A 26,603-nucleotide genomic window follows, 5' to 3' on the forward strand; every position below is an offset into this window, starting at 1 on the left:
GCAGGAATTGGCAGATCCAGCTCAGCGATCCCAGGTAATGCTTGGTTGAGCTGATATTGTGCTGGGAGTGTCACAGGTATTGGGGACTGGAATACCAGATTAATGGAAAGGCTGGTAAATGGGAAGGAGGGGGCAGCCATGGGTCAGAGTATCAGGATAAGGGGTCAGCCATTCAGGATTGTGATGAGGGGAAATTCCTTCACTCACAGGATTGTGGATCTTTGGAATTCTCTAGCCTGGTTGCTCAGTCATCGAGCATTCAAAATGAGACTGAATGGCCAATGGTCTACTTTTGCTCTGATTTCTTTAGTTTCTTATGTTCGTGTTTATGGATTTTTGTTTTGGTAGACAACCTTTCCAGCTGCACTTTAACTTTTTCTTTTAAGAAAATGTGTTAGGGTGGCACAGTGATTAGTACTGCTGCCTCACAGCGCCAGGGATCCAGGTTCGATTCTAGCCTTGGGTAACTGCGTGGAGTTTGCATGTCTACGTGGGTTTCCTCCGGGCACTCCGGTTTCCTCCCACAGTCCAAAAATGTGAAGTTTACGTGGATTGACCATGCTAAATTGCCCCTTAGTGTCCAAAAATGTGTAGGTTAGGTGATTAGTGGGGTAAACGTGTGGGGTTACAGGGATGGGATAGGGGTGGCCCTGGGTAAGATGCGCTGTCGGACAGTCAGTGCAGACTCAATGGGCTGAATGGCCTCCTTCTGCACTGTAGAGATTCTATGATTATGGGACAAATCTCTGTTATGGAGCCTTTATTTGACTGGTGTGCAGGCTCCTAGCTCATTGGGTCTCTCTGCATTGGACTGGATTGAGCTGCATGGCCATGGAGTAAGCTACCATGCAATCAGCTTGCTGCATTTGCATTTATCAGTCCCTTTGGAACAATGGTCACTGGGATAAGATCAATTATCCCTCAGCACAAATATTTACTTTTGTTTTACTTGTACTGCTTTTTTGAAATGTATATAATCTGCTGCAAAGTGGAAACAGCAATGTAATGCTCCACATGCAAACTCCTCCACATATAACCTTCTTGGTAACTATCTACACGAGCCCTGTGCAAACCTACAATAAACATTTACAGGTTGCGGCATTTCACTTCTAACCACATTTTAGTTTGGGCTGCATTGGCTATCTTTCATAACCGTTACATCAGCCAACAACCAGGCACGATTGTTATTTTAATATTTCTTGAATTCAAGTCTATATATAGCCTTAGCATGGAAAATGGGTAATACTCACAATCTATGACCACACTAATGCTTAAGGTTGGTTACATTTGGAATTTTTGCGTCGCACGTTAGAAATCTTAAACTTGCTTGTTGGTAAAATGTACTTGTTATATATCATGTTGTGTACCATGCATATTATTTAAGCGGTTTGAAATGATAATGTATATCTTTAAAAATGACTTTGTCTAAAGTTAAATATCATGCATCACATTTAGACTCTTAGTTATACTATTACATAGCGCTTGATGGCAAGTTTACACAGATGTGCAACCAGATGTTCAACTACTTCTGTGTCAGCTTTAAACTGTATCGTACACAAACACTTTAACCAACTACTGATTACTGTTTGGAGTTGACATTTAATGTTTTTTGTGTGTATTGTTACAGAACTGTTTTCCTTCGATGCTGTCATTCGCAGTTGGACATTCCAACAGTCCTGACGATGCCTCATTGTGCTCGGACATACAGAAGTACACATCTTTAAATAATCTTAAATGCAGCAAATGTGTCACAAACAAAACTCCTAACATTTCAGGTGAAGGAATTTAGGTCATCCTCCAGAACGGGTACAGAGCAATGTTAGCTGTTAATTACAAATAATGGTTAACTGGTGAACGATTTAGCAGTGACTTTCACGAGAGATGGAACTCATGTTGTTGTTAAATGCTCAGTCAACATCCCTGTGCAACTTACAATGCCAAATGATCAGGCACTTAAAGAACACTACAGCACAGGAACAGGCCCTTTGGCCCTCCAAGCCTGTGCCAATCATGATGCCCTTACTGGTCACTCGTGCAAGATGTTGCACTGTGGAGAAAGGCCCATGAGCAGCAAAAACTAAAAGAACAAAAGAAGCAAAAAAAATACATGAGCAGAACACTGGCAATAGGCTTAGGCTGTGCTAAACTGTAACCACCATCGCTCAACTCTCCTGTGGAGAATATCCATTTCACCAGCAGCAGAATTTCAGAATGAGCAGAGGTTTCTCTATCATGAATTATAAGTATGGGGAAAGGCTTAGAAGGCGGAACGCTTTGGCACACTGACATGCTGCAGAGTGGTCGTTCACTGCTTCGAGCCTCATGTCGAGACCCCAATCTTAGCTGAGCTTGTTGCAATGATAGTGGGCATCTCCGTAGCTGGGGTTTGAGGGGGGTTGGGGGGCGGGGGGGCAGGCGGTTTGAACCTCCAAGCAGGAAGTTTCAGAATCGCATTGCTGGATGCAAATGGCGGTGGGTTTAGGGAGATCGGTGAATGGGAAAAAAATGTCTTGAAAAGAGGGAATTTCAACTTCACAAGGAGAAAATGAAGTACGGAAATGTTGAGGCAGAACTGCCGTTAAACAAATGTAATAGGATATACTCAAATAACTTTGCATTGGGCGAACTGGACGGCATGGTGGCACAGTGGTTAGCACTGCTGCTTCACACTGCCAGGGACCTGCGTTCGATTCCAGGCTTGGGTCACTGTCTGTGCGGAGTCTGCACATTCTCCCCGTGTCGGCGTGGGTTTCCTCCGGGTGCTCCAGTTTTCTCCCAGTCTGAAAGATGTGCTGGTTAGGGTGCATTGGCCATGCTAAACTCTCCCTCAGTGTACCTGAACAGGCACCAGACTGTGGCGACTAGGGGAATTTCACTGTAACTTCATTGCAGTGTTAATGTACTTGTGACTAATAAATAAATGTACTTTACTTTAACTTTTAGGACTCTCCAACTAGCTCACTGTTGCAACTGGTTGTTATAGTTATTTCATCGAAGTTAGTGATGAACTAGTTCTGTGGAATTATATTTCCTTTGGAAGTCTGCCTTCATTTCATTCATAATCTGTAGCAAAAGGCGCACCTGTGAGTTCTTGAACTTGTCAGCTTATAACGTGCATTGATGTTTTACCTCATTTCCAAGTAAAGCAGAAACACATGCTTCGGAGGCATCACAAATGGCAGTGAGATCGTGGCCCCCTTCCAGGGCTAGCACCACCCGGCCTCCAGCCAGACCCATCAGCTGTTTGGTAAGGTAGCCAAAACCTGTGTCAGGAAAGAGGAAATGCAAGAGGAGTCAAAGGTCACAAGCCTACTTTGACTCTTGGCAAGCGATCAAAGATTCCAAGTATTACATCACATCTGAAACGGCCACCAGGGATTACTGCGACTAAACGTATAATACAAGCCAGGTTTAATTTCAATAAATACAATTTACTATTTCAGCTCAGGCCTTTTTGATCTTCTGTTTAATATATGCATTTTTTTTTGTGATAAATGTTTTGAATTTCCTAAAGTGGCACGCCATCTACCTCCTGAGGGCCTCCAGTAAACTGCCCACTTCTCGTTTTCTCCCAGGCAAAAGCAGTACACTTTATAAACAAACATCTCAGAAATGCTCAAAATATCTACTCATGAAAGACAGTTAACCCAGATGGTTTTGAATTTTTAAAAAAATCTTGGTACTCAAATTTTAACATACACTCTATGTTCATAACTTCTTAAACAAAGACTCATTCGATAACTTAGCCAGTGAACCCCTGCTTCCGATGATGGATTGAAAGCTCCTTAAGATTACTGCCTAGTTATTCCTTAAAAAAAAACTCTGCTCTAACTAAACCACACCATCGGCTTGAAATAAAAGAATAATTTCAGTTATCAAGAGTAAACTCACATTTAGCCGAGACTTTGTAACCTCCGAGGGGGGCAGGGTGACCTTCCACTGCATCAAATCCAGAGGATACAAGTACCATATCAGGGGCAAATTCATTAGCAATGGGCATCACTACTGTCCTGTAAAGAAAAACAAATATCCTTCTTAGACTGTAAATAATTACTGATCTTCATGGTACTCGATTGTTCTCTAATTAAAAAGATCAACAGTGAAGATATTATCCGATTAGGTCCATAAGATATAGGAGCAGGATTAGGCCATTTGGCCCATTGAGTCCACTCCACCATTCGATCATGTCTGATAAGTTTCTGAACCCAATTCTCTCGCCTTTTCCCCGTAAACTTTGATCCCCTTACCAATCAAGAACCTATCGATCTCTGTCTTAAAGATACTCAATGACCTGGCCTCCACAGCCCTCTGCAGCAATGAATTCCACAGATTTGCCGGACTCTGGCTTAAGAAATTCCTCCTCATCTCTGTTCCAAAGGGTCGTCCCTTTACTCTGAGGCTGTGCCCTCGGATCCTCGTCTCTCCCACTAATGGAAACATCATCCCCATGTCCACTCTATCCAGGCCTTTCATTATTCTATAAGTTTCAATGAGATCCTCCTTCATCCTTCTAAACCTCATCGAGTACAGACCCACAGTCCTTAAACGCTGCTCATATGTCTATTTTTGGTATCACATTACAGTAACATTAAAAAATTTTAGAAGGAAAATTGTGCTGACCCTACCTCTTTTGTAGCTAGTAAAACAATTTCTTTTTAAGATAATGCCTTTGTTGCTTTTAGATATTAGAAAGGTATAGCAGCTGAATTTTAACTCATTTATGTTTATTAAACTAGTTATTGGATCAGTGCAGGAGTGCTAAGTAGTGGAACATTTACATGTTTAAGGTGGAGGTAGACGGATTCTTGTTAGGCAGGGGAATCAAAGGTCATCGGGGGGTAGATGGGAATGTGGAACTCAAACACAAACAGACCTGCCATGATCTTATTGAATGGCAGAGCAGGCTCGAGGGGCCGAATGGCCTACTCCTATATTGTATGTTTGTAACATTCTACCACTGGAGTATGAGAATGTAGTTTAATTGTTAACTCTGCTCAGATCCCAATCCACGCTGCGCAGAACAGGTTTGTAGTGAAAACGGGTCACAGCAAAATGGCTGAATCTGTTTGTTTCTGTATGCCAGAGGGCTGACGGCTATAGTCCGGCCCTAATCAGGAGAATATCAAACCACACTAACAGGTTGCTTTATTCTTGGAGGGAAGAGGATATTCAAATTGGAGAGTTCAACTCTTAAACAGACAACACTTTCCACCCAAAACTAGAAAACCATGCAAATGAAAGGTATATATAGAATAGAATCCCTACGGCGTAGGAGGCCATTTGGCCCATCGAGTCTGCACCGACCACAATCCCACTCAGGCCCTATTCCCGTAACGCCACATATTTACCCTGCTAACCCCCTGACACGGGTTAATTTAGCACGGCCAATCAACCTAACCTGCACATCTTTGGAGTGTGGGAGGAAACCGGAGCACCCGGAGTAAACGCACGCAGACACGGGGAAAGTGTGCCAACTCCACACAGACAGTGTTGACCCGAGGCTGGAATTGAACCTGGGTCCCTGGCGCTGAGAGGCAGCAGTGTTGACCACTGTGCCATGTGCCACCCCGTATCTTACAAAAGATCCCACATTAGAACGATGCAAACACTGTTATAGAGCACCAACGTAGCCTTTTAGGTCCACCAACCCTGCATCTCATGGACATCTGGGGGGGGTGGGGAGGGGAGGAAAGAGATTTTACAGTCCCACCCCCCTCCCCAAACCACACACACACACACGCGTGTGCACCCCCATACCTGGCTAGCACATGTAAAGGCATAGGAGGGCATAAAATAAAGTGAGTAGCCAGGCTGCTTATCCATCCCTGACCTGTACCCTACATTTATAGGGGCATGGGTGCAGCATCTGGCAGCCTGCCCGCTGTTAGGCATATCGAACCCTGTGGGCTATTGGTTGCCACTTAAGGTCCACACTCAACTGCAATTTTCTGGTCTGTGGGGAAAGCAGAAGCAAGCTGAACAGCCCAGTGCCTTTGAGGGACAGGGAGGGTGTGTGTGTGTGTGTGTGCGGGTGGAGGAGAATGGTGGGTCCCCTGTGAACATCAGGGAGCACTTGTCCTCACTTGCCCTCCCACCCCAGTCTCTCTAACCCAATTGCCCCTCCCTCGAGTCTCCCAGCTGTGTCCACCCGAGATCCCTGGATTGAACTGAAGCTGTTACTTGGCTTCTTCCTCTGGAACTGCTTCTAGTGCCAGCAGTGACCACTATTGTCTTCTATTTCTAGGACTACAGAGCTGGGAGCCAACCCCACATTGGTTAGTAGTTCTCTGGGTGGAACTTCCTGTTCCTAAGGAGCACTATAAGGCCACCCCCGGTGTATTATCACTACAGCACAGCAGGATTTTATGCCAGCGAGGTGCCGACCGACCGTTTAGCTCGAGGGGGGATAGAATGACCCCCTGTAAAATCCACCTCAATGTAATTCCACTCTCCGGTTTGATCCCTAGCTATTTTAATACACTTTTGTTCAAACAATTATCTAATCGCATTGTACGTGCTTAAGATTCTTCACTTTTTGCGTAAAGAAATATTTTCTAATTCATCCATTTAATCATGTTTGCGAAGGCTTACAATCTCAGCAGTCAGTGCAAGTAACCGATTATTATTCAATCTAACACTTAGTATTTACCCTATGATATTTTAGATCTTTGTCTCGAATCCATATCCTTCCTATAATACACAATATTCCCATTGCTTTTTCAGTTGCAGTAGTTCACCACTCCTCCAAGTTAGTTATTATTTTGAATTAAACACAGACATACGAGAAACGGGCAAAAGCTCAGTTAAATTATATATATTTTTCATTAATTGTGGGACACAGGCGCCGCTGGCTGGCCAGCATTTATTGCCCATCCTTAGTTGCCCAAGTTGCAGTTGAGTCAAACACATTGCTGTGGCTCTGGAGTGACATGTAGGCCAGACCGGCTAAGAACGGCAGATTTCCTTCCCTAAAGGACATTAGTGAACCAGATGGGTTTTTCCAACAATTGACAATGGGTTTCATGGTCATCAGTAGGTTCCCAATTCCAGATTTTAAAAAAGAAATTCCACCATCTGCCGTGGTGGGATTCGAACCTGGGTCCCCCAGAACATGAGCTGAGTTTCTAGATTAATAGTCTAGTGATAATACCACTAGGTCATCACCTCCCCATCTTTACCATTCCAACAGCATGCTTGCCTTCAACGGCTGGGGCATTGAGTTTAAAAATTGGCAAAAGCTTTATAGAACCTTAGTTAGGCCACACTTGGAATATAGTGTTTAATTCTGGTCGCCACACTACCAGAAGGATGTGGAGGCTTTGGAGAGGGTACAGAAAAAATTTACCAGGGCGTTGTCTGGTATGGAGGGCATTAGCTCTGAGGAGAGGTTGGAGAAACTTGGTTTGTTCTCACTGAAACGACGGAGGTTGAGGGGTAGAAGTCTACACGATTATGAGGGGCATGGACAGAGTGGATAGTCAGAAGCTTTTTCCCAGGGTGGAAGAGTTAATTACTAGGGGGCATAGGTTTAAGATGCGAGGTTTAAAGGAGATGTACGAGGCAAGTTTTTTTTTTACACAGAGGGTGATGGGTGCCTGGAACTCGCTGCTGGGGAAGGTAGTGGAAGTGGATACGATAGTGAGTTTTAAGGGGCGTCTGGACAAATACGTGAATAGGATGGGAATGGGAGGGATATGGTCCCCGGAAGGGTAGGGGATTTTAGTTCAGTCAGGCAGCATGGTCGGTGCAGGCTTGGAGGGCCGAAGGGCCTGTTCCTGTGCTGTAATTTTCTTTGTTCTTTGTATAGCCTAGAAAATAGACATGCTCACAAGGACAATGGTAACTGGTGCTCTATTTTCCAAACATTGAGCTTGAGGATGTTTTAGGGTCGAGGCAATCATATTCTGGAAAAACTATCTGAACGTTTTCATATGTGACACCTACAGATTATGGTGAAACCACTTAAAACACATGACTGTTACGGAAATCAATCATCTCCTACATGCTGGACTTTTCATTAACCGGAATGAAAGAGCGAGAGTGCATGGAACACGTGACTCCAAACAAACTCTGACCCACCTCCATCTGGCTTTCTTTGCAGTGGTGCGAGACAGAGATTCAAACCAGTCCACAACTCAACTTATCCACACAATGTCTTGCTGGAGGATTAGTATGCATATAATAAATATATTGCCCATTTGTTACAAGCATACAAGTAAATCAAGTGAATGAGCTCAAAGGCTGAAAGATTCGATTGTCTGATTGTCATGTCACTCTTAAAGTACCTAGTCCGAAAGACGTGCTGGTTAGGGTGCATTGGCCGTGCTAAATTCTCCCTCAGTGTACCCGAACAGGCCCCAGAGTGTGGCGACTAGGGGATTTTCATAGTAACTTCATTGCAGTGTTAATGTAAGCCTACTTGTGACACACATAAATAAACTTTAAAAACTTTTAGTATATCTACAAATTGTAGGAGCAACAGAATGTAGATGAAAAGGCACTAAAATGGATGGCTTTTTAAAAACGATTGAGTCTTGCAGCATTAGGAGGTTGCTCCCCCTACAGCATTTGCGAAGAGAGACCCAAGAGTCATACTGATGCCAGCACGACACCATCCAGCTAATTAGGTCAAGCTACCAACTGGTCAAATACCGTATTAGACAAAACTGATTCTCTTAAAATGCAGATTTTCAGTATTTCTAAGGTAGCGTTTGTTAAAAGTCATATTTTCAAAGGCATTTCAAAGACAATGGGGAAAACAGCAACCAGCTTCTGCAATGCTCTTGTGACACAGGTAACTGCATTGATGTTCAAAACAAGATATACATCTTATCAGTGTCTTCATGAAGTCAAACTAAACCTGCAGTCACTTAAAGGGGTTAAGATCAGATAAAAGCTTATTTAAAACAAAGCTGTTTATTCCAGAGGTACTTTCTTCAATAGCTATATAAACTTAGGCTAAAGTATGCAAATACTATATTCTAGCTAACAGTAACGGCACTGATTTGGCACGAACACATCAGGTGAATTTATGGCGTTCAAATGTGTCTCATCTATGCCAATCACATCAGTTCAGAAAAGGAGAATAATTTCATGAAGAAATTCTAAGCTTTGAACAAGTAACGAAATGACCCACCATTAAAGCAGCATGTGCAACATATAGTGTACAACTATAATGTACACAAAAATCATGTTGGAAGCTGAAGGTGTTATTTCCCCAACAGAATTCACACGTCCATCCTTTGTTTAGTGGCAAAAACAGGGCAGGGACATTTCTGAAACTTGGGCTCATCACTGGCAGGCTCCAGAGGCTGAGCATGTGCCTTTGTTACGCAGGAGCTCACTTGGCCAACCCAGCTTTCCAGAAGTAGAGCGGCACGGTGGCACAGTGGTTAGCACTGATGCCTCACAGCGGCAGGGACCAGGGTTCAATTCCGGCCTTAGTGTGGAGTTTGCATGTTCTCTCCCTGTCTGCGTGGGTTTCCTCCGGGTGCTCCGGTTTCCTACCACAGTCCAAAGATGTGTGGGTTAGGTTGATTGGCCATGTTAAATTAACCCTAGTGTCAGGGGGATTAGCAGGGTAAATATGATCTGGGTGGGATTGTGGTCGGTGCAGACTTGATGGGTCGAATGACCTCCTTCTGCACTGTAGGGATTCTATGATTTATTTATGAAATAGAATGAACAGAAAATAAATTTCCAATATCAAGTTGAACCTCTCAATCTTGTGTATACGTTGTAGTCCCTATTCATGCACCACAATTACATTAAACTGGTTATTTTTAAAAATGATGTGGAGATGCCGGCGTTGGACTGGGGTAAACACAGTGAGAAGTTTAACAACACCAGGTTAAAGTCCAACAGGTTTATTTGGTAGCAAAAGCCACCTTTTGCTTTTGGTGGCTTTTGCTACCAAATAAACCTGTTGGACTTTAACCTGGTGTTGTTAAACTTCTTACTGTATTTTTAAAAACCCAAGAAATTTTAAGAGGCAATGTTCACAAACGGACTTTGTGCATCAGGGGAGTCAGAAAAGGTATGCTTCACAATGATGATGTCATGTGCAAGTGCAGCAATGGTTTGTTTTAAATGATGAGCACCATTTTCCTCTGCATTTGTGAAGAAAAGCATAAGATTTGCCAAATTTCTCCATTAAAATGGTGTTCCTTTGAAACACTTGGGCTAAACAGAAGACAAACACAAGAAGTCAGCAGCAAACTCATTAGGCAGACTATAACTCACTTGTGACTTGTCCCTTGAGCTATTCAGTCAGCCTCACTTGTGCAGCTATATTTATCATTTCTTGGAACTGACTAGGACATAACAAGTGTATCTATATATATATAGAATATATATATATATTTATGGCATAAGGGAGTTTTTGTTACGAACACAAATACCAAAATAAATAAAACTTCACCTCGTTAGTTATCAGCAAGAATAATAAAGCAGCAACAAAGGGGGATTAAAATAACTCATTCCAGGTAAATTGTGGTGTGCAGAGTGAACTGTACATGTACAGGAACAAGTAGACTGCGGTTCAGGCAAAAGACTACCAGAATGAGGTTGGTGGCATTCTTGATTTTCATTGTGCAGAACATGAAAGTAACTAAATATTCTAAAAAAAACCCACAAGTTTTTATATAAACCCAACCTCACTGCTAAGTATTTGAGGGTATTTGGAGCAGCTATTACACATGCTGCTCTCCTGCTTTGAAGTGGAACTGGGGTTTCAGTGTAAAGCCAGAGGTATGAGTGATCACACAGCACAGTCATCGTTTCTTCACACTGCTGGATGGTTAATATTTCGCCCCACACGTTAAAACACCTGTAATTCCTAATCTTGAAGTTCATGAATGATAAACGTGGATAGAAAAGTAGATTTAGGTTAGATCTAAGTTCTGCCCACCCCCCTCCCCCCACCCCAATAGCGCGCCCTCACACCTGCCCTGCCACAATCTGCCAATCTTCAGAATACCGCTGCTGTTTAGGAATAAAGGGAGTTCTGAATTCTGTGCAATTCACTGGTAAAACAGACTGGCAGTCGTGCTCAGGGTAAATTATACTATTCCAACGGCAAGCTGGAGGCTGGATACTTTTCCATACGAAAGGAGGTGGCACAGTGGTTAGCACTGCTGCTTCAGAGCGCCAGGGATCCGGGTTCGATTCCCGGCTCGGGTCGCTGTCTGTGTGGAGTTTGCACATTCTCCCCGTGTCTGCGTGGGTTTCCTCCGGGTGCTCCGGTTTCCTCCCACATTCTGAAAGACGTGCTGGTTAGGTGTGTTGACTCGAACAGGTGCCAGCGTGTGGCGACTAGGGGAATTTCACAGTAACTTAATTGCAGTGTTAATGTAAGTCTTACTTGTGACTAATAAATAAACTTTAAAGAAATGTGGTAGGGAGGAAAAAGAAAAAATAATTAAAATAAACGGAAGGTGAGCACGTCACCACAGGCTATTCTTGCCCACATTTTAGTTACAATTTGAGGCAGAATTAGTTGAAACTTTATTAGGAAGGAAGTTCACCACAGAGGGAAACCCAAAAGGAGGGGAGAGGGGAGCGACCAACAAAAATATGAGAAGCTTTAAAAATAACTTTGGTGTGTTTGATACACAAATCATCGCCAACGCGATTATAGTGGCCACATGAGTTGTTGGAGAAAGGGTTAACACTTACTAGCATGGGACATTCAATTACTGTATGAAAGTTGTGCGCTTTCCGCAACTTCAGTAACCTCGGGACAGCTGTACTCCACATGCAGGTCAGGCCATGTAAAAAGACATCTGTTAGACAGTGACCAGCCAGTGCTGTTTTATATGAGCCACATCACTAATAACCATTTCAGACATTTATAAGTCTGCATATTGCATTCAACCAGGACCCGACCTATAGTTCTGCTGCCGCTCTGCAATACTGGAGTGAGTACTACAAAAACTAGAGTTACAATACTGGAAATCTGTTCACTTTAAACATAGACAGGAGAAGTGATATTGTACCTGTTTGCAGCATTTCAGTTACAAACTGGTCGTTAGCCCAATCAAAATATTTGTGTTGCAACATTTATTTCACTGCATGCGATTTTGCATTGAAAGTACATTAATAAATAAACTTTAAGTGATCAGTAGTCACAAGTAGGCTGACATTAACACTGCAATGAAGTTACTGTGAAAATCCCCTAGTTGCCCCACTCCAGCACCTGTTCGGGTACACTGAGGGGATTTAGCATGGCCAATCCACCTAATCAGCACGTCTTTCGGACTGTGGGAGGAAACCGGAGCACTCAGAGGAAACCCATGCAGACACGGGGAGAATGTGCAAACTCCACACAGACAGTGACCCAAGCCAGGAATCGAACCCGGGTCCCTGGTGCTGCGAGGCAGCAGTGCTAACCACTGTGACACTCCCACTTCATTAGCAATGCAATTTCTTACCTCCCGCCAACCAACATATGTAACAAGATAACAAACGTTTGTGTGAACAGGTCCTAAATTCTCTCAGCTGCATTACTGGTAATTTTAATTTACTGGCTTCTGTTACAAGACATTGCAAATATAAATAGATTACAATTGACAACTTTGGATCTAAACATGGCTGTTTTCCTTGCAAGTGACGCAAAGCCACTCTGCATTCAGATGTGTTTGCTATGCTATACCTGTGCCCGTGTGTGCAATTTCAAAGTTTCTTAACCCTCCTCCCCAGTAAACTTCCTGCAAATACGCAGTGACTGTGTTTTTTTGTCTTTATTTACCCTGTACACTTTTCCAAACAATGGCAGAGCGGGGGACTATGGGCAGGCCTAGGCAAAAGGCACTGAGCCATTTGGACTGAAAATAAATTTGGCAAAGGTCAATCTGATGGCTCTGGATGGTAATGGAAAAGTCAAAATTGGAAGTACTCGGGTAGAGGTGGTGCACAAATTCAAATAGCTTGGCTCAATGACAAACACCAAAGTTAGATCCAAGAGTGAAATCCAGGTTAGATTAGCTACAGCAGGAGGCAAGACCAGTGACTTAAAACAGCATCTGCATGGCTAAATGCATCAGAATGAACCTGGAACAAACTAGTGTGGAGTGTTGATTCTGAAGAGGATTTGAGGAAGATAATAGCTTTTGAAATGTGGGCATTGCGGAGAATGCTCAGAGTCAGCTGGATGGACAGAAAGCCAAATGAGTGTATTAGATCAAGAGTAAAAGATCAGGGATCAAAAGGGTTGTTAAGTACAGTTAGAGAGGGAGAGGGAGAGGGAAAGAGGGCCAAGTATGGACAATAGAAATGAAGACCTGACAAACATGACATGGGGCGGCACGGTGGCACAGTAGTTTTAGTACTGCTGCCTCACAGCGCCAGGGACCTGGGTTTAATTCCAGCCTCGGGTCACTGTCTTAGTGGAGTTTGCACGTTCTCCCTGTGTCTGCATGGGTTTCCTCCGGGTGCTCCGGTTTCCTCCCACAGCCCAAAAGACGTGCTGGTTAGGTGCATTGGACGTGCTAAATTCTCCCTCAGCGTACCCGGACAAGCACCAGAATGTGGCAACTAGGGGATTTTCACAGTAACTTCATTGCAGTGCGAATGTAAGCCTATTGGTGTTGAATAAATAAACATAACTTAATTAGAAGGAGAAATGGAGGGTAAAAATAGAAAAATTTGGATGGGTGGATTAAATGAGACGTGGACTGAGGGAGGCTTGAAGAAAGCTGCGATGAAGCAAGAGGATGCCAACGTCTCCACCAAGACTAGGGTGACAACAAATGAACACGTTTCCAACACTAATTCCTGCCTCCAACCTTTACCTGGTCTGTCTGCGTATATAAAACAGAAATGTGAATGCTCACAACAGATTCCTGAGTGCCAAATGGTCCTGGGTGTGTGACAGGTGCTACCAGTGGATCACATCAATGTTCATTTGGATGCTGTTGCCATTGTTACATCAGAGATTTGAAAAGCATATCTTTTCGTCACTCTCCAATCCCATAGAAGTAATTATCGGCATTTCACACTGCTGATACGCGGGATGTATTCCTCAGTGTTTATCCAGTTTCTTTGCCTTCTCCACACTACCCACTGGCTGGGAGGGTACACGCAATCTGCCCTGGTCTCCAGCAAACTGCTAGCAGGTGTGAGAGCATGACTGAGGCAGGGTGTGGAGGAAGGCAAAAAAAAGAGATTCACCGGAAGACACACAGTTTGGAGATGAATTTGTTCTTTTTCTGTGGTGAGGTGAGGGTGGCAATCAACTTGTGTGTGGCTGGGTTCCTCCAGGGTGGAGGTGGAGATATTTGCAACATCGTGTGGTTTACCATCCACTGGTGAGTAAGAGCGGTTACGGAGGGCCTCTATTCAGAGATTCGACTTACATTCCACTTCCCCCTGCCAGAAACCAGCAGCAGGATGAGCATGTGGCTCGAGCACGATTCCAGGCACCCAAACGGTGCAGCGTGCCAATCACTGCGTGCCAATCACTTTGCAGGCACTGCGTGCCAACTCTGTCCTATAGTGGAACCAAAAAAGATTTCACCGCCTCGATGCACAGTGCGCGATCATAGGCAAAGAAACATTCAGGGCTATGCTTGGTGTCCTGGGAGCAGTGTGCTGCACCAGCTACATCTGGGCAACTGGAGAAACCTATTGTGAGACCATGCTTATCGACTGCCAACACGGTTGGTGACTGCGAGCAGCAGGTGAACAAGGACAGTCACAAAGCGAACAAGCAGACCACTGATGTTTTAGAACGTTTCCACTGCCTGGACTCGGCAGAGCGGGTGTCAAGATTCATCGCGGTCTGTAGCATAATCCCGCTGTCATTTCAGTGGCACTGCTGCCAGGAACAAATAGGAATGCCACAGATCCACGTAGGATATAAACTAACAAAATGAACAAATGGTGGCACAGTGGTTAGCACTGTTGCCTCAGCGCCAGGGACCTGGGTTCGATTGCTGGCCTGGGTCACTGTCTGTGTGGAGTCTGCACGTTCTCCCCATGTCTGCGTGGGTTTCCTCCCACAGTCCAAAAGACGTGCTGGTTAGGTACATTGGCCATGCTAAATTTTCCCTCAGTGTACCCGAACAGGCGCCGGAGTGTGGCGACTAGGGGTTTTCACAGTAACTTCATTGTAGTGTTGATGTAAGCCTACTTGTGATACTAATAAACAAACTTTAAACTTAATAAGGAGATGGGCCTCTCCACCAGCTATATGGTGAACAGAGGAGAAATGGGAAGAGGAAGGTAGGAGGATACTTGGTAACTGCTCCCGCGTTTGAAGATCTGGGTCAAGTTCTAATAGCAGAAACGGCAACCCCAAATCCCCAGGGGTCACAGACTTTACCAGCACTCTGCCACAGACCATCACAGAGGTCACTGAGCCACAGTGGAAAAATAAAAGCCAAGACAAATAAACATTCCAATTGAAACTTTTATATTAAATCATGCCTTATTGCATTCAAAGGTAAACTAATTAATTTCCTTAGTTTCTGTCTTGTAGGTGACTTGACTGTTTTGGTGTCTCTACACGGAGTTACCCCACGAGCTACAGCATGGTCAGTGGAAGGCTGATGGCGCTTGTGGAGGTGACTGCAGATGACCTTGCAGGACGACATCCGTGGACTGCACCATCGTGGCAGCAATCCAGACAAGCTGGCAAACCGCAACAACAAGGGCACTGGTTGAATGGTAAGAGGTGGAAAGACGAATGCTGACGAAAGGTCGTTGACCTGAAACGTTATTGACTCTCTCAAAAAAATCCATCTGGTCTGTCAAGTATTCTCAGCATGTTCTGTTTTTATCACAAAACAATGCATTTTTAAATGATATAGACCTATATTTTATAACTTCAATCAAAATGATTACCTAATAGTTACTCGTTGGATAAGCAAATAAATTACTATACATACGTCCCTGGTTTGACGTTACCCTGATTGAATTCATTTGGCTTTCAGATTGGTAAATTAATAAGGTCTGCAATCTCATCGAGTGTTGCAAGATTCATTTTCATGCCATTTCCCCAGGGGTGCTACTTGAAGCAGTCTCTCCCCTTGCTCTCTCTCCAACCTGCGGCCTCTTCCCATGCCCGATCCCAAATCCAATGTGGATCTTCAACAGGAACGCAGACTCAGGAGGGGTTAGTGGCGAGAGGGAGAGTCAGGGAGCTTTGACAGGGGGGGGGGGCAATGTAAAGTATTTCAACTTATGTGACACAGTTCAATGCTTCTTTTCTGATCAGGAAAATGCTACTTAAACAATCTCCAGTTTTAATATCTGATCTTTCTCTACACCCTGGCTATGACTGTTACACTACATTCTGCACTCTCTCCTTTCCTTCTTTATGAATGGTATGCTTTGTCTGTATAATGTGCAAAAAACAATACTTTTCACTATGTTAATACATGCGACAATAATAGACATAGAACAGTACAGCACAGAACAGGCCCTTCGGCCCACGATGTTGTGCCGAGCTTTATCTGAAACCAAGATCAAGCTATCCCACTCCCTATCATCCTGGTGTGCTCCATGTGCCTATCCAATAACCGCTTAAATGTTTCTAAAGTGTCTGACTCCACTATCACTGCAGGCAGTCCATTCCACACCCCAACCACTCTCTGCGTAAAGAACCTACCTCTGATATCCGTCCTGTATCTCCCACCACGAACCCTATAGTTATGCCCCCTTGTAATAGCTCCATCCACCCGAGGAAATAGTCTTTGAACGTTCACTCTATCTATCCCCTTCATCATTTTATACACCTCTATTAAGTCTCCCCTCAGCCTCCTCCGCTCCAGAGAGAACAGCCCTAGCTCCCTCAATCTTTCCTCATATGACCTACCCTCCAAACCAGGCAGCATCCTGGTAAATCTCCTCTGCACTCTTTCCAGCGCTTCCACAATAATAAATCAAATCAAACACTGATTTGTGTGGGAACCTATACTTAAAGTCATTTCACTTAAGGTCGCAATTGTCAGTAACGCAACCAGACTTTGAGATGAAGATTTACTGTTAATTGTTTATAATGAAACCGCTTTCCTTGGAAAACTAGTTTCACATCTTCTCCTTTTCCACCATTGGGAAGTAATCCTGTCAGGTGGCCTAAGTTGCTCGAACAGTCCAGCTTCAATTGTGGCAGCCTATTCAGTTTTTCTCTCATTGAAATGCTTCTAACAACCCTGCCTATCGCTGGGAGACTTGGACTGATTTCTCTCAGCATTTCCTCTCTGATCTTTTTTCTGAGGAAGGAATAATGCACTGTCTTAAACAATCTTTTCTTATTGTGAACAACAGTAAGTGAATACACATCAGCACCCAAGACCCACATTGCCTGCTGCAAGATATGGTAGATGCTAACATATATATAGGGGCGGCACGGTAGCACAGTGGTTAGCACTGCTGCTTCACAGCTCCAGGGTCCCGGGTTCGATTCCCGGCTCGGGTCACTGTCTGTGTGGAGTTTGCACATTCCCCTCGTGTCTGCATGGGTTTCCTCCGGGTGCTCCGGTTTCCTCCCACAGTCCAAAGATGTGCGGGTTAGGTTGATTGGCCAGGTTAAAAATTGCCCCTTAGAGTCCTGGGATGTGTAGGTTAGATGGATTAGCGGGTAAATATGTGGGGGTAGGGCCTGGGTGGGATTGTGGTCGGTGCAGACTCGATGGGCTGAATGGCCTCCTTCTGCACTGTAGGGTTTCTATGATTTCTATTGCGATCCAGTGCCTATAACACTGGGTCCCCTAAAACTAGCCAAACCTGTCACTTTCACCTGAGGGAGATATCCACCCGTTTGGTTGGGTCACGTGCTGAAGATAACATATTAATGTTGATTTAGTGCTCAGATCAGCACTGGCACCATGGAAATTGGAAACTGATTTTGTTAGATGCATCAGAAATAAAAACACAACGGAAAATCAAGTTATAAATTCAGTTTTGATTTGAGGCATTCTGCAACATTGCTTTATTCTCTTTGGATTATATATTTTTTCGCCTTTTAATAAAGACAAGTTTGATTTGCTGGTAAATTTGAGAACTGTCTTTGCAACATCCAGATTCCTGACTGTGAAGCTAGATGGCTATCAGCTCTGACAATTGCCATTTGATGTCTCTGTAGCCACATGTGTAGAGGTAGCCTGTGGCAACACTTCCTTCAATTTCCCTTCACATTGAGAAGGGTCTAGCTTTCACATAGTTCCATCTGCAACAGCTCTGATCAAAATCAGTAACTCTCAAAGTGGGGAAAGTTGCAAGTGTAAAGCCTGTGCCCATGGCACAGCACATTGGTACACCTGCCTTCTTTAAAAAACAAATCATTATGAAAGCTGCCATAGTCCCAGAGGACGATAGACTGCTCTCCCCCTTTTTCAGAGAGAGAGAGAGCTGACTGGTGGTGATTTAACCCGAGGATCATCACAGCATAGGTGAGGGGCAAGATTGAGAAGGCGGGGCCTTCATGAATGCCCTCAGCTGGTGTGGGAATTGAACACGCGCTGTCGATATCGATTTTAAAACACATTGCTTTCCAAAGAATGGGACTGAACATTTGAGAGTCTGTTTATGACAACATGTTCACACCAGCAAAGAGAACAGCTCTCCAGAAACTTAATGGCTTGATGACATCTACATTTTAGGACGTTATTAATTTGTGATGCTTTTCCAACATTTATTCACTTTAAATATGAATGTTGGAAATACTCAGCCGGTCTGGAAGCATCTGTGGAGAGGGAAACAGAGCTAATGTTTCAGGTCGATGACCGTTCATCCATTTTAAGTTTGCTTGTCACTAGCTGTTAAACATTCCTGTATATACCTGGAAGCAGCAATAAGTCCCTGATCCATGGTGCCACATTCAGGAGTACAAATAGAGTAAAAGCAAACCGCTGGTGCTTATCAACTTATTTTTTCTTACGTTTTCATGACCGTGATATTTATAATTAGAATATTTTTCACTCTGCACCGTTAAGGGTTAAAACACGTATCTCTGAGCACCATCAAGCGTAAAGCACTTCTGATTCCCCACAAACTTCAAAGACTTTGCATTTGGCATTTCCAAGACTGGTTTGAATTAAGTTCAATTCTACACTCTACTTCCAAGTTCATGGTGAAACTGAGTGCCTTCTGGATTTCATTATGTCCAATTATCTTATCTTTTTTCATCTTAGGCTTGATCCCCTGCAAATGCAACGTGGCATTCTATGGGTCTAAATAACAAGGTGCTGCCTTGAAGGCATCTATTGTCTCGAGGGACTTGCAAACTGCTGAATATATGACCTGTTGCAATTTCTTTCTAAGCCCATGCGTGCTATAAATTCTATACTTCAAAGCATTATTTTGCTAGAAATTGGTGAAACAACTCGCAGAAAAAAGTTAGCTAAAATACATTAACTTCAAATCCCCAACATACATGGCATCACCCGAGAAACTTGGCAGAAGATTAAAAACTCCATCCGAATTGCTTTTAGCTTACACGATTTGTAAATGAGGCGACAAAAATGTTGCGTTTTTGCATGAACAATTGCATTGGCATGTTCTGAAGCCTTATCTGGAGATTGGGCTGTAGGTTTTCAAAACAAATGTTTGCAAATATTCATGGGCTGTGAGAAGTACTCTTTGCAAAATACATGGTTAGTAAGACAATACTAAACCGTGTGTGTTAACCTATCTCAGAGTAAGGAAAACAATTTCAAATCAGCAATTTATACACTTGGGTGATTCATGTACATAAGAAAGCTATTTATAGTGAAGAAGGATATGTAATTTTATTAGAGATAAAACAAAGCCTGAAGCTGTTGATTGGAGTTGATGCAACAACAAGATTTAGTGCAAACGACCTCGGTAACCCAAGTAACAAAGTAGAAATCAGTGAGGGTCGACGCTTTCAAGTTATTGGAACCGTGCATGTTTGGATATGGAGTGCGGAGCGGGTTAAGCTTGGTAGTCTTCCCGCCCTCCCCCATAGCTAAAAAGGATGCAATACCCATTGTCAAAGGCTGATGCACACAAATAATGCCCTCTATGCTAAGTTACTGCAGAATACTGTGCCTATGGAACTGCACCCCAACACTTTCAGGGATAGGGAGAAAGGGAAACTTAGTGGGAAAAGATGAAAACATCTTTTTTAAACACAAGAGAAAATTAAAAAGGAAAGGTGAGAAGGGAATGGCACTGTACTGCGGATGCGGGAAATTTGAAACAACAGCAAATGCTGGATAACCTCAGCAGGTCTGGCAGCATTTGTGGAGAGAGAAACCGAGCTAATGTTTTGAGTCGGTATTACTCTTCTTCAGGGCTCTAAAGGCGAGAAGGTGTTATCTGTCAGTTTGCCAAATTCTCTTTCACTCTTTGTTCAACTGAAGTTACCTTTCAAAATTAAACTTGCAATTTTAATCAAAATCCCGAGGCTCCTGGCAAACTCCCTAAGCATTCATTCAATGACATTTCTCAGAATACTGGATACATATCGTTTATACTGTTCAAAAACATGGCTCTTCAGCTTCAACAGATACATCAATAATAATAGACAAGAAAGGCAGAATTGTTTCCACAACCAATCTATATCCCTTTCCCATTACAGTAAACCGTTCTGCCTTGGAGCAAGGCTTCACTACCCAGAACATGTGCAGTTCATATACTATGAAAATGTTTCTAGATCAGATTTCAAGACTTGCAGGTACTGAGTTGTAACAGTCAAATTATCAGACGGCATAAATGTAATTATAATCATTTATAATTTCACATCCTTTATTGCTTTCTAGCTAGTCTCATACTCTTAAAATAAAAGCAGCCTGATTCCTTTATTTTCATTTAAATACACAGTTGATAGTTAGAAATTTGTAGCCCTTTTACTCTTTTTTGGCTGAAAAGGAATCACACCACTAAACAAAAAATATTCTTTTGATTCTGGATATTTGTTTTGATTCCAGATCTGTGAAGCAACCTGGACACACTTCTCATCTACACTTAAGTTGCCGTATAAATACAAGCTAATAAGAATTTTTTAAAATGGGAGCAGGAAATGGGTGGCACGGTCGTCAGCACTGCTGCCTCACAGCACCAGGAACCCAGGTTCGATTCCCGGCTTGGGTTGCTGTCTTTTTGGAGTCTGCACGTTCTCCCCGTGTCTGCGTGGGTTTCCTCCGGGTGCTCCAGTTTCCTCCCACAGTCCGAAAGACGTGCTGGTTAGGGTGCATTGGCCGTGCTAAATTCTCCCTCAGTGTACCCGAACAGGCGCCGGAGTGTGGCGACTAGGGGATTTACAAAGTATTACGGGGTGAACTTTACTGTCCTGCCTGCTACGGGAATTGGAGTGGGCGGGGGGTTCACTGTCCTGCCTGCTACGGGAATTGGAGCGGGCGGGGGGGGGGGGGGGGGGGAAACCAAAGAAAGGTGCATTGACCTCGGGCGGGATTTTCCAGTTTTGGGGCGAGCGAGGTTGGAAAATCCCTCCCTACGTCTCTGTTATTTCTCCTGTCTCTCCACAACAGACCCAGGCTTATTTTCTCTAATCCTTAACATTTTAGATTCCTCCAGAAGGTTCCCTATTCTGTTCTTTACCATGCTTGCTAGCTCATTCTCAGATTATATATTCTTCCTCTAATGAATTTCTTGGTCTTTCTTTGCTGAATTTTAAAATCCTTCTAATTTTCGAGTTTACCACTCTTGATGATAACATTACCATCCCTTTCCTCAGCCTGACCCCGTGCTGGTGTCCTAGCCTCAACCTCTGCTCCCTTTAAAAACCAATTCAGAAATCTGCACCTGCTCAAAAACTACATAATCTGCTTCCGTCAATAAAGTATCAAGGAACAGTCAGCAGACACCAAGGATGGCCAGAAAGCGAAAGCACGTGGGTCCAAGGGAAAGTGGTGAACTGGATCGAAAATTGGCTCAGTGGCAGGAAGCAAAGGCCATTGGGTGTTAAAAGCAAATGACTGCGGATGCTGCAATCCGAAACCAAAAGAGAAAATGCTGGAAAAACTAAGCTTTGACGGTGGGTCATCCCGACTCGAAACGTCAGCTCTTTTCTCTCCTTACAGTTGCTGCCAGACCTGCTGAGATTTTCCAGCGTTTTCTCTTTTGGCCATTGGGAGTTGTTGAATTAAATGCTGTTTCTAACAGGGTTGCACAAGAATCAGTAATAGGTTCCTTGCTTTTTGTGATATACATCAATGATTTGGATTCAAGTATCAAGTAGTATCAAGATTCAAGTAGGATTAGGAAATTTGCAAATGATACAAAAAAATGGCAATGTGGTTGATTGTGTGGAAGAAAACTATAAATCGCAGAAACATAGCAATTGGCAGGTCAAGTGGGGAGAAAAGTAGCAAATGTAATTTAATCTGGAAAAGAGTGAAGTAATGCAGTTGAGAAGGAAAAACAAAGCAAGGCGATACACAATGGTAGGATTCTGAGAAGCAATAAAGGGACCTTGGAGTACATGCCATAAATCCCTCAAAGTAGCAGAATAGAGCGGTCAAGAAGCCATGCAGATGCTCTCAGGCACAGAGTATAAGAGTAGGGAGGCCATGCTGTGCTACCGGACGGCACGATAGCACAGTGGTCAGCACTGCTGCTTCACAGCTCCAGCGACCTGGGTTCGATTCCCGGCTTGGGTCACTGTCTGTGTGTGTGTGTGTGTGTGTGTGTGTGTGTGTGTGTGTGTGTGTGTGTGTGTGTGTGTGTGTGTGGAGTCTGCACATTCTCCTCGTGTCGGCGTGGATTTCCTCCGGGTGCTCCGGTTTCCTCCCACAGTCCAAAGATGTGTGGGTTAGGTTGATTGGCCATGCTAAAAATTGCCCTTAGTGTCCTGAGATGCGTAGATTAGCGGGATTAGTGGGTAAAATATGTGGGGTTATGGGGGTAGGGCCTGGGTGGAATTGTGGTTGGTGCAGACTAGATGGGCCGAATGGCCTCTTTCTGTACTGTGGGGTTTCTATGATTTCTAGTCACAGCTAGATTACTGCGCACAGTTCTGGTCACCACATTGCAGGGACGATGTGATTGTACTCGAGACGGTACGAGAGGTGTTTTACATGGCCAACACTTGCTGCCCATCCCTAACTGCCCTTGAACTGAACATTTAAGAGTTAAGAGTCAACCACATTGCTGTGTGTCTGGAGTCACAAGTAGGCTAGACCAGATGCAGACAGATGTCCTTCAGGGAACCATTTTGTTCTTTATGACAATCGATTATAGTTTCATGATCATTACAGAGGCTAGCTTTATATTCCAGATTTATTGATACAATTCAAATTCCATCAACGGCTATTGGGGGATTTGAACCCACGTGCCCAGGACTTGGGCCTCTGGATTATTAGTCCAGTGATCTTACCACTGTGCCACCAGCTCCCCCATCATGTGGTCAGGGCTTGGGTGTATGTTTTCAGCAGGCACAGCCATGATGGGTTGAGTGGCCTCCTACACCGTAAATTTCTACGATTCTCCTCTACAACCCTAATCAAGATTTAGCCTTGGGTGATTGACTAACAATCACTTTTGACCCAGTTAAGCATGGCATAACTTAACGTAACCTGGATGAGCATGTTAGGGATGGGAATTTGAATAAGAGTCAATTAACTGAGAACCCACACCGTAGCGATATTATACCTAGTCACCCCCAGAAGTTTTATTTTAAAATTAACTCACACCTCCAACAGCGCCGAACTATTGAACCCTTAGTTATTAGAATCTGAATGTTATTTAACTTCTGCAGAGAATTCAAAAAAACGGGATTACTTAAAAACTTCCCTTCAAAATGACTCATTAAATCAGTCACATTTAACCGCACCATTCACAACCTTTACTGAAATCACTGAATATTTTTCAAGTCTCACCTAAATGCAGTCAAATATTCAGCATCACCCATTGGTGGATCCAGACCTCCAGTCCAGGCCATATTGAGGTTAAATCCTACTCCTGCTCCGGTCCCAACCTAAGGTCCAAAAAAAATAAAAAAAACATTTTCAACAAGGAAGCAATGTCTTCCTATTTTTAATTCAATTTTTACATTTTAAGTTACATTGCAGCTCCAAACATTGGAATTGACATTATTTACTAAACTGTGTATTTAATACCTGATATTCTTACTATTGTAAATATTTTCTTTGCACAGTTTTGTGCTCCACAATGATTCAGGTATAAAGAGCAAACACACTTGCTTCATTAAAGTCTTATGTGACTTAAAGCAGTATCAATCACTAAAGTTAAAGTTTATTTATTCGTGTCACAAGTCGGCTTACATTAACACTGCAATGAAGTTACTGTGAAAATCCCCTAGTCGCCACACTCCGGCGCCTGTTCAGGTACATGGAGGGAAAATTTAGCATGGCCAAGGCACCTAACCAGCACATCTTTCGGACTGTGGGAGGAAACTGGAGCACCCGGAGGAAACCCACGCACACACAAGGAGAAGGTGCAGACTCTGCTCAGACAGTGACCCAAGCTGGGAATTGAACCCGGGTCCCTGGCGCTGTGAAGCAGCAGTGCTAACCACTGTGCCACCATGCCCCACTACATTGTTCAATTAAACATCACATTCTAAACAAATCAGAACTGAGATGAGGTTTGATACATTAGTAGGATAGGTGATTTATTAAAGCACTCTTTAACAATTTGAAAACAAGTGCCGTTGTGTCTATATTTTAATTCTCAAGCAATTCAAATACCTGACAAATGCATCAAATGAATGGGGAGTATAAGATAAATTAAATTATTTTATGATTCACGCTTTAAAGAAAGTGAGGCTTTGTTTGATTTAAACATTAGCTGCAATCTGCATTACTTGCCTCATCTGGAGCTCCACTGCCAGGGAAAAAGTTGCCATCATCATAACGATGCAATGAAATATACAACACGTTGGGATCACTGTAGAAAGCCTGCTGGGTGCCGTTACCATGATGCACATCCTGTTGCACAATATTAGACAGCAGATTTAATGACCATATTTAAGAAGGAGAATTTTACACTCGTCTTTAAATCTGAATCAGAACTTAATTTGTGACTAAAAGATTGCAGACTCTTTCACCATTTCTTCCCGACTGATGGTTAATCCAAGAGTTGTATTAGATAAGCAACACAAAACACTGACTTACTTTAAATGAGCACCTTACTTCCTAATTATTTCTTCACTCGCTTGCACCTCAGGTGGAATATGGGCTGATGACTATGCCCTAGATCCCTATCACACTGCTTCTGAACTACCTCGCGTCAAGTTCAAACCAAATAACCTTATTTCTTACTGTAATCTATACCCTGGCATCTGGAGTTAGACTAGGATTCTTCTGGTGATGGAGTGTGGGCATATACAATGTCTGATGGCTCTCGAACCAAGCACTGCATTGACAACACTGTCCAAGTGTTGGACATTGCAATATACAAGATGTAACATTTTCAGATTTAAATTCAATTGCCTTACAGACTTGAATGTGGCTAACACTGTAACAGTACTGTAATAATGTGTATCAAACAGTTGGCCTTCTTGAATGGTATGCTTTGTCTGTATAGTGCACAAGAAACGATACTTTTCACTGTATACTAATACAGTAAGAAGTCTCTCAACACCAGGTTAAAGTCCAACAGGTTTATTTGGTAGCATGAGCTTTCGGAGCGCTGCTCCTTCATCAGGTGAATGGAGCAGCGTTCCGAATGCTTGTGCTACCAAATAAACCTGTTGGACTTTAACCTGGTGTTGTGAAACTTTTTACTGTGCCCACCCCAGTCCAACACCAGCATCTCCACCTCATGTATATTAATACATGTGACAATAATAAATCAAATCAAAATTCTGTTCAACCATTGATTATTACAACAGCCCAAACAGTTCAAATCCGATGACTTTTCAAAGTGACTTTTAAGGGGCGTCTTGACAAGTACATGAATAGGATGGGAATAGAGGGATATGGTCCCTGGAAGGGTAAGGGGTTTTAGTTAAGTCGGGCAGCATGGTCGGTGCAGGCTTGGAGCGCCAAAGGGCCTGTTCCTGTGCTGTAATTCTCTTTGTTTGTTCCAAGTTTAGCACCCATTGCGCATTCTATCAGTAACCATGTCTCATCACATATGAACTTAATTCTGAACTGTCATACACTCACAACTATTAATTAGAAAATAGTAAGACCACGTTGATAAGTTTCAGATGGCAGTGATCTGATGCGAGTGAATTGCCTACTTGTTGAAATCAATGTGATGAAAATTGGATGGTTCTATGATGGACAGGTGCAAGAATAATACCCTGGGGAGAAAGTACAAATGAATGCTTGTGTGTCTTACAATTAATTCTCAATTTTAAAAAAAATAACAGGGTCAGATGAAAACCTAAAGGCGGCATTTATCACAAAATATCCATTTTCTATGTGTGCTTCTTCCTACTTTTCCACCATCCCTCACTGCTTTCCCGACTACAGCTCTATCATCATCGGAGAGGACAGCTGGTCTAAGCCACACACCCACCCTCTCCCCCTGCCTGCACCCACCATTCTGCAACTGGCCAATAGAACGAAAGAGGGAAAGCAGGCGCCAACACTCTTGTATCCCTTTTCCCCCACCCACTCCTCACTCCAGGAATCACAATCCTTTGCTGCTCCACAGTGTTCTATCGAGGGAAAGCAAGCTCCACTTACGAGCTACGCCACAGCTTG

General features: G+C 43.4%; 1 protein-coding gene across 14 annotated transcripts in view; it reads right to left on the reverse strand.

Annotated features, from left to right (window-relative positions):
- Positions 1-26,603, reverse strand: part of hdac4 (histone deacetylase 4) — a 444,296-nt gene that overhangs the window by 13,116 nt on the left and 404,577 nt on the right. For 10 of the 14 annotated variants that reach the window (XM_078229095.1, XM_078229096.1, XM_078229098.1 and 7 more), the window contains 4 exons: positions 24,756-24,875; positions 23,805-23,902; positions 3,892-4,010; positions 3,130-3,263 (listed from right to left, as the gene is read on the reverse strand). In XM_078229095.1, the coding sequence (XP_078085221.1) occupies positions 3,130-3,263; positions 3,892-4,010; positions 23,805-23,902; positions 24,756-24,875 (471 nt within the window). Of the gene's footprint in view, positions 1-3,129; positions 3,264-3,891; positions 4,011-15,391; positions 15,770-23,804; positions 23,903-24,755; positions 24,876-26,603 lie in introns of those variants that run through there. The other 4 variants (XM_078229105.1, XM_078229104.1, XM_078229101.1 and 1 more) reach the window with 2 other exon arrangements.

This window comes from Mustelus asterias, chromosome 14 (assembly GCF_964213995.1).
Source record: "Mustelus asterias chromosome 14, sMusAst1.hap1.1, whole genome shotgun sequence".
In the NCBI taxonomy this organism is placed as follows: domain Eukaryota; kingdom Metazoa; phylum Chordata; class Chondrichthyes; order Carcharhiniformes; family Triakidae; genus Mustelus; species Mustelus asterias.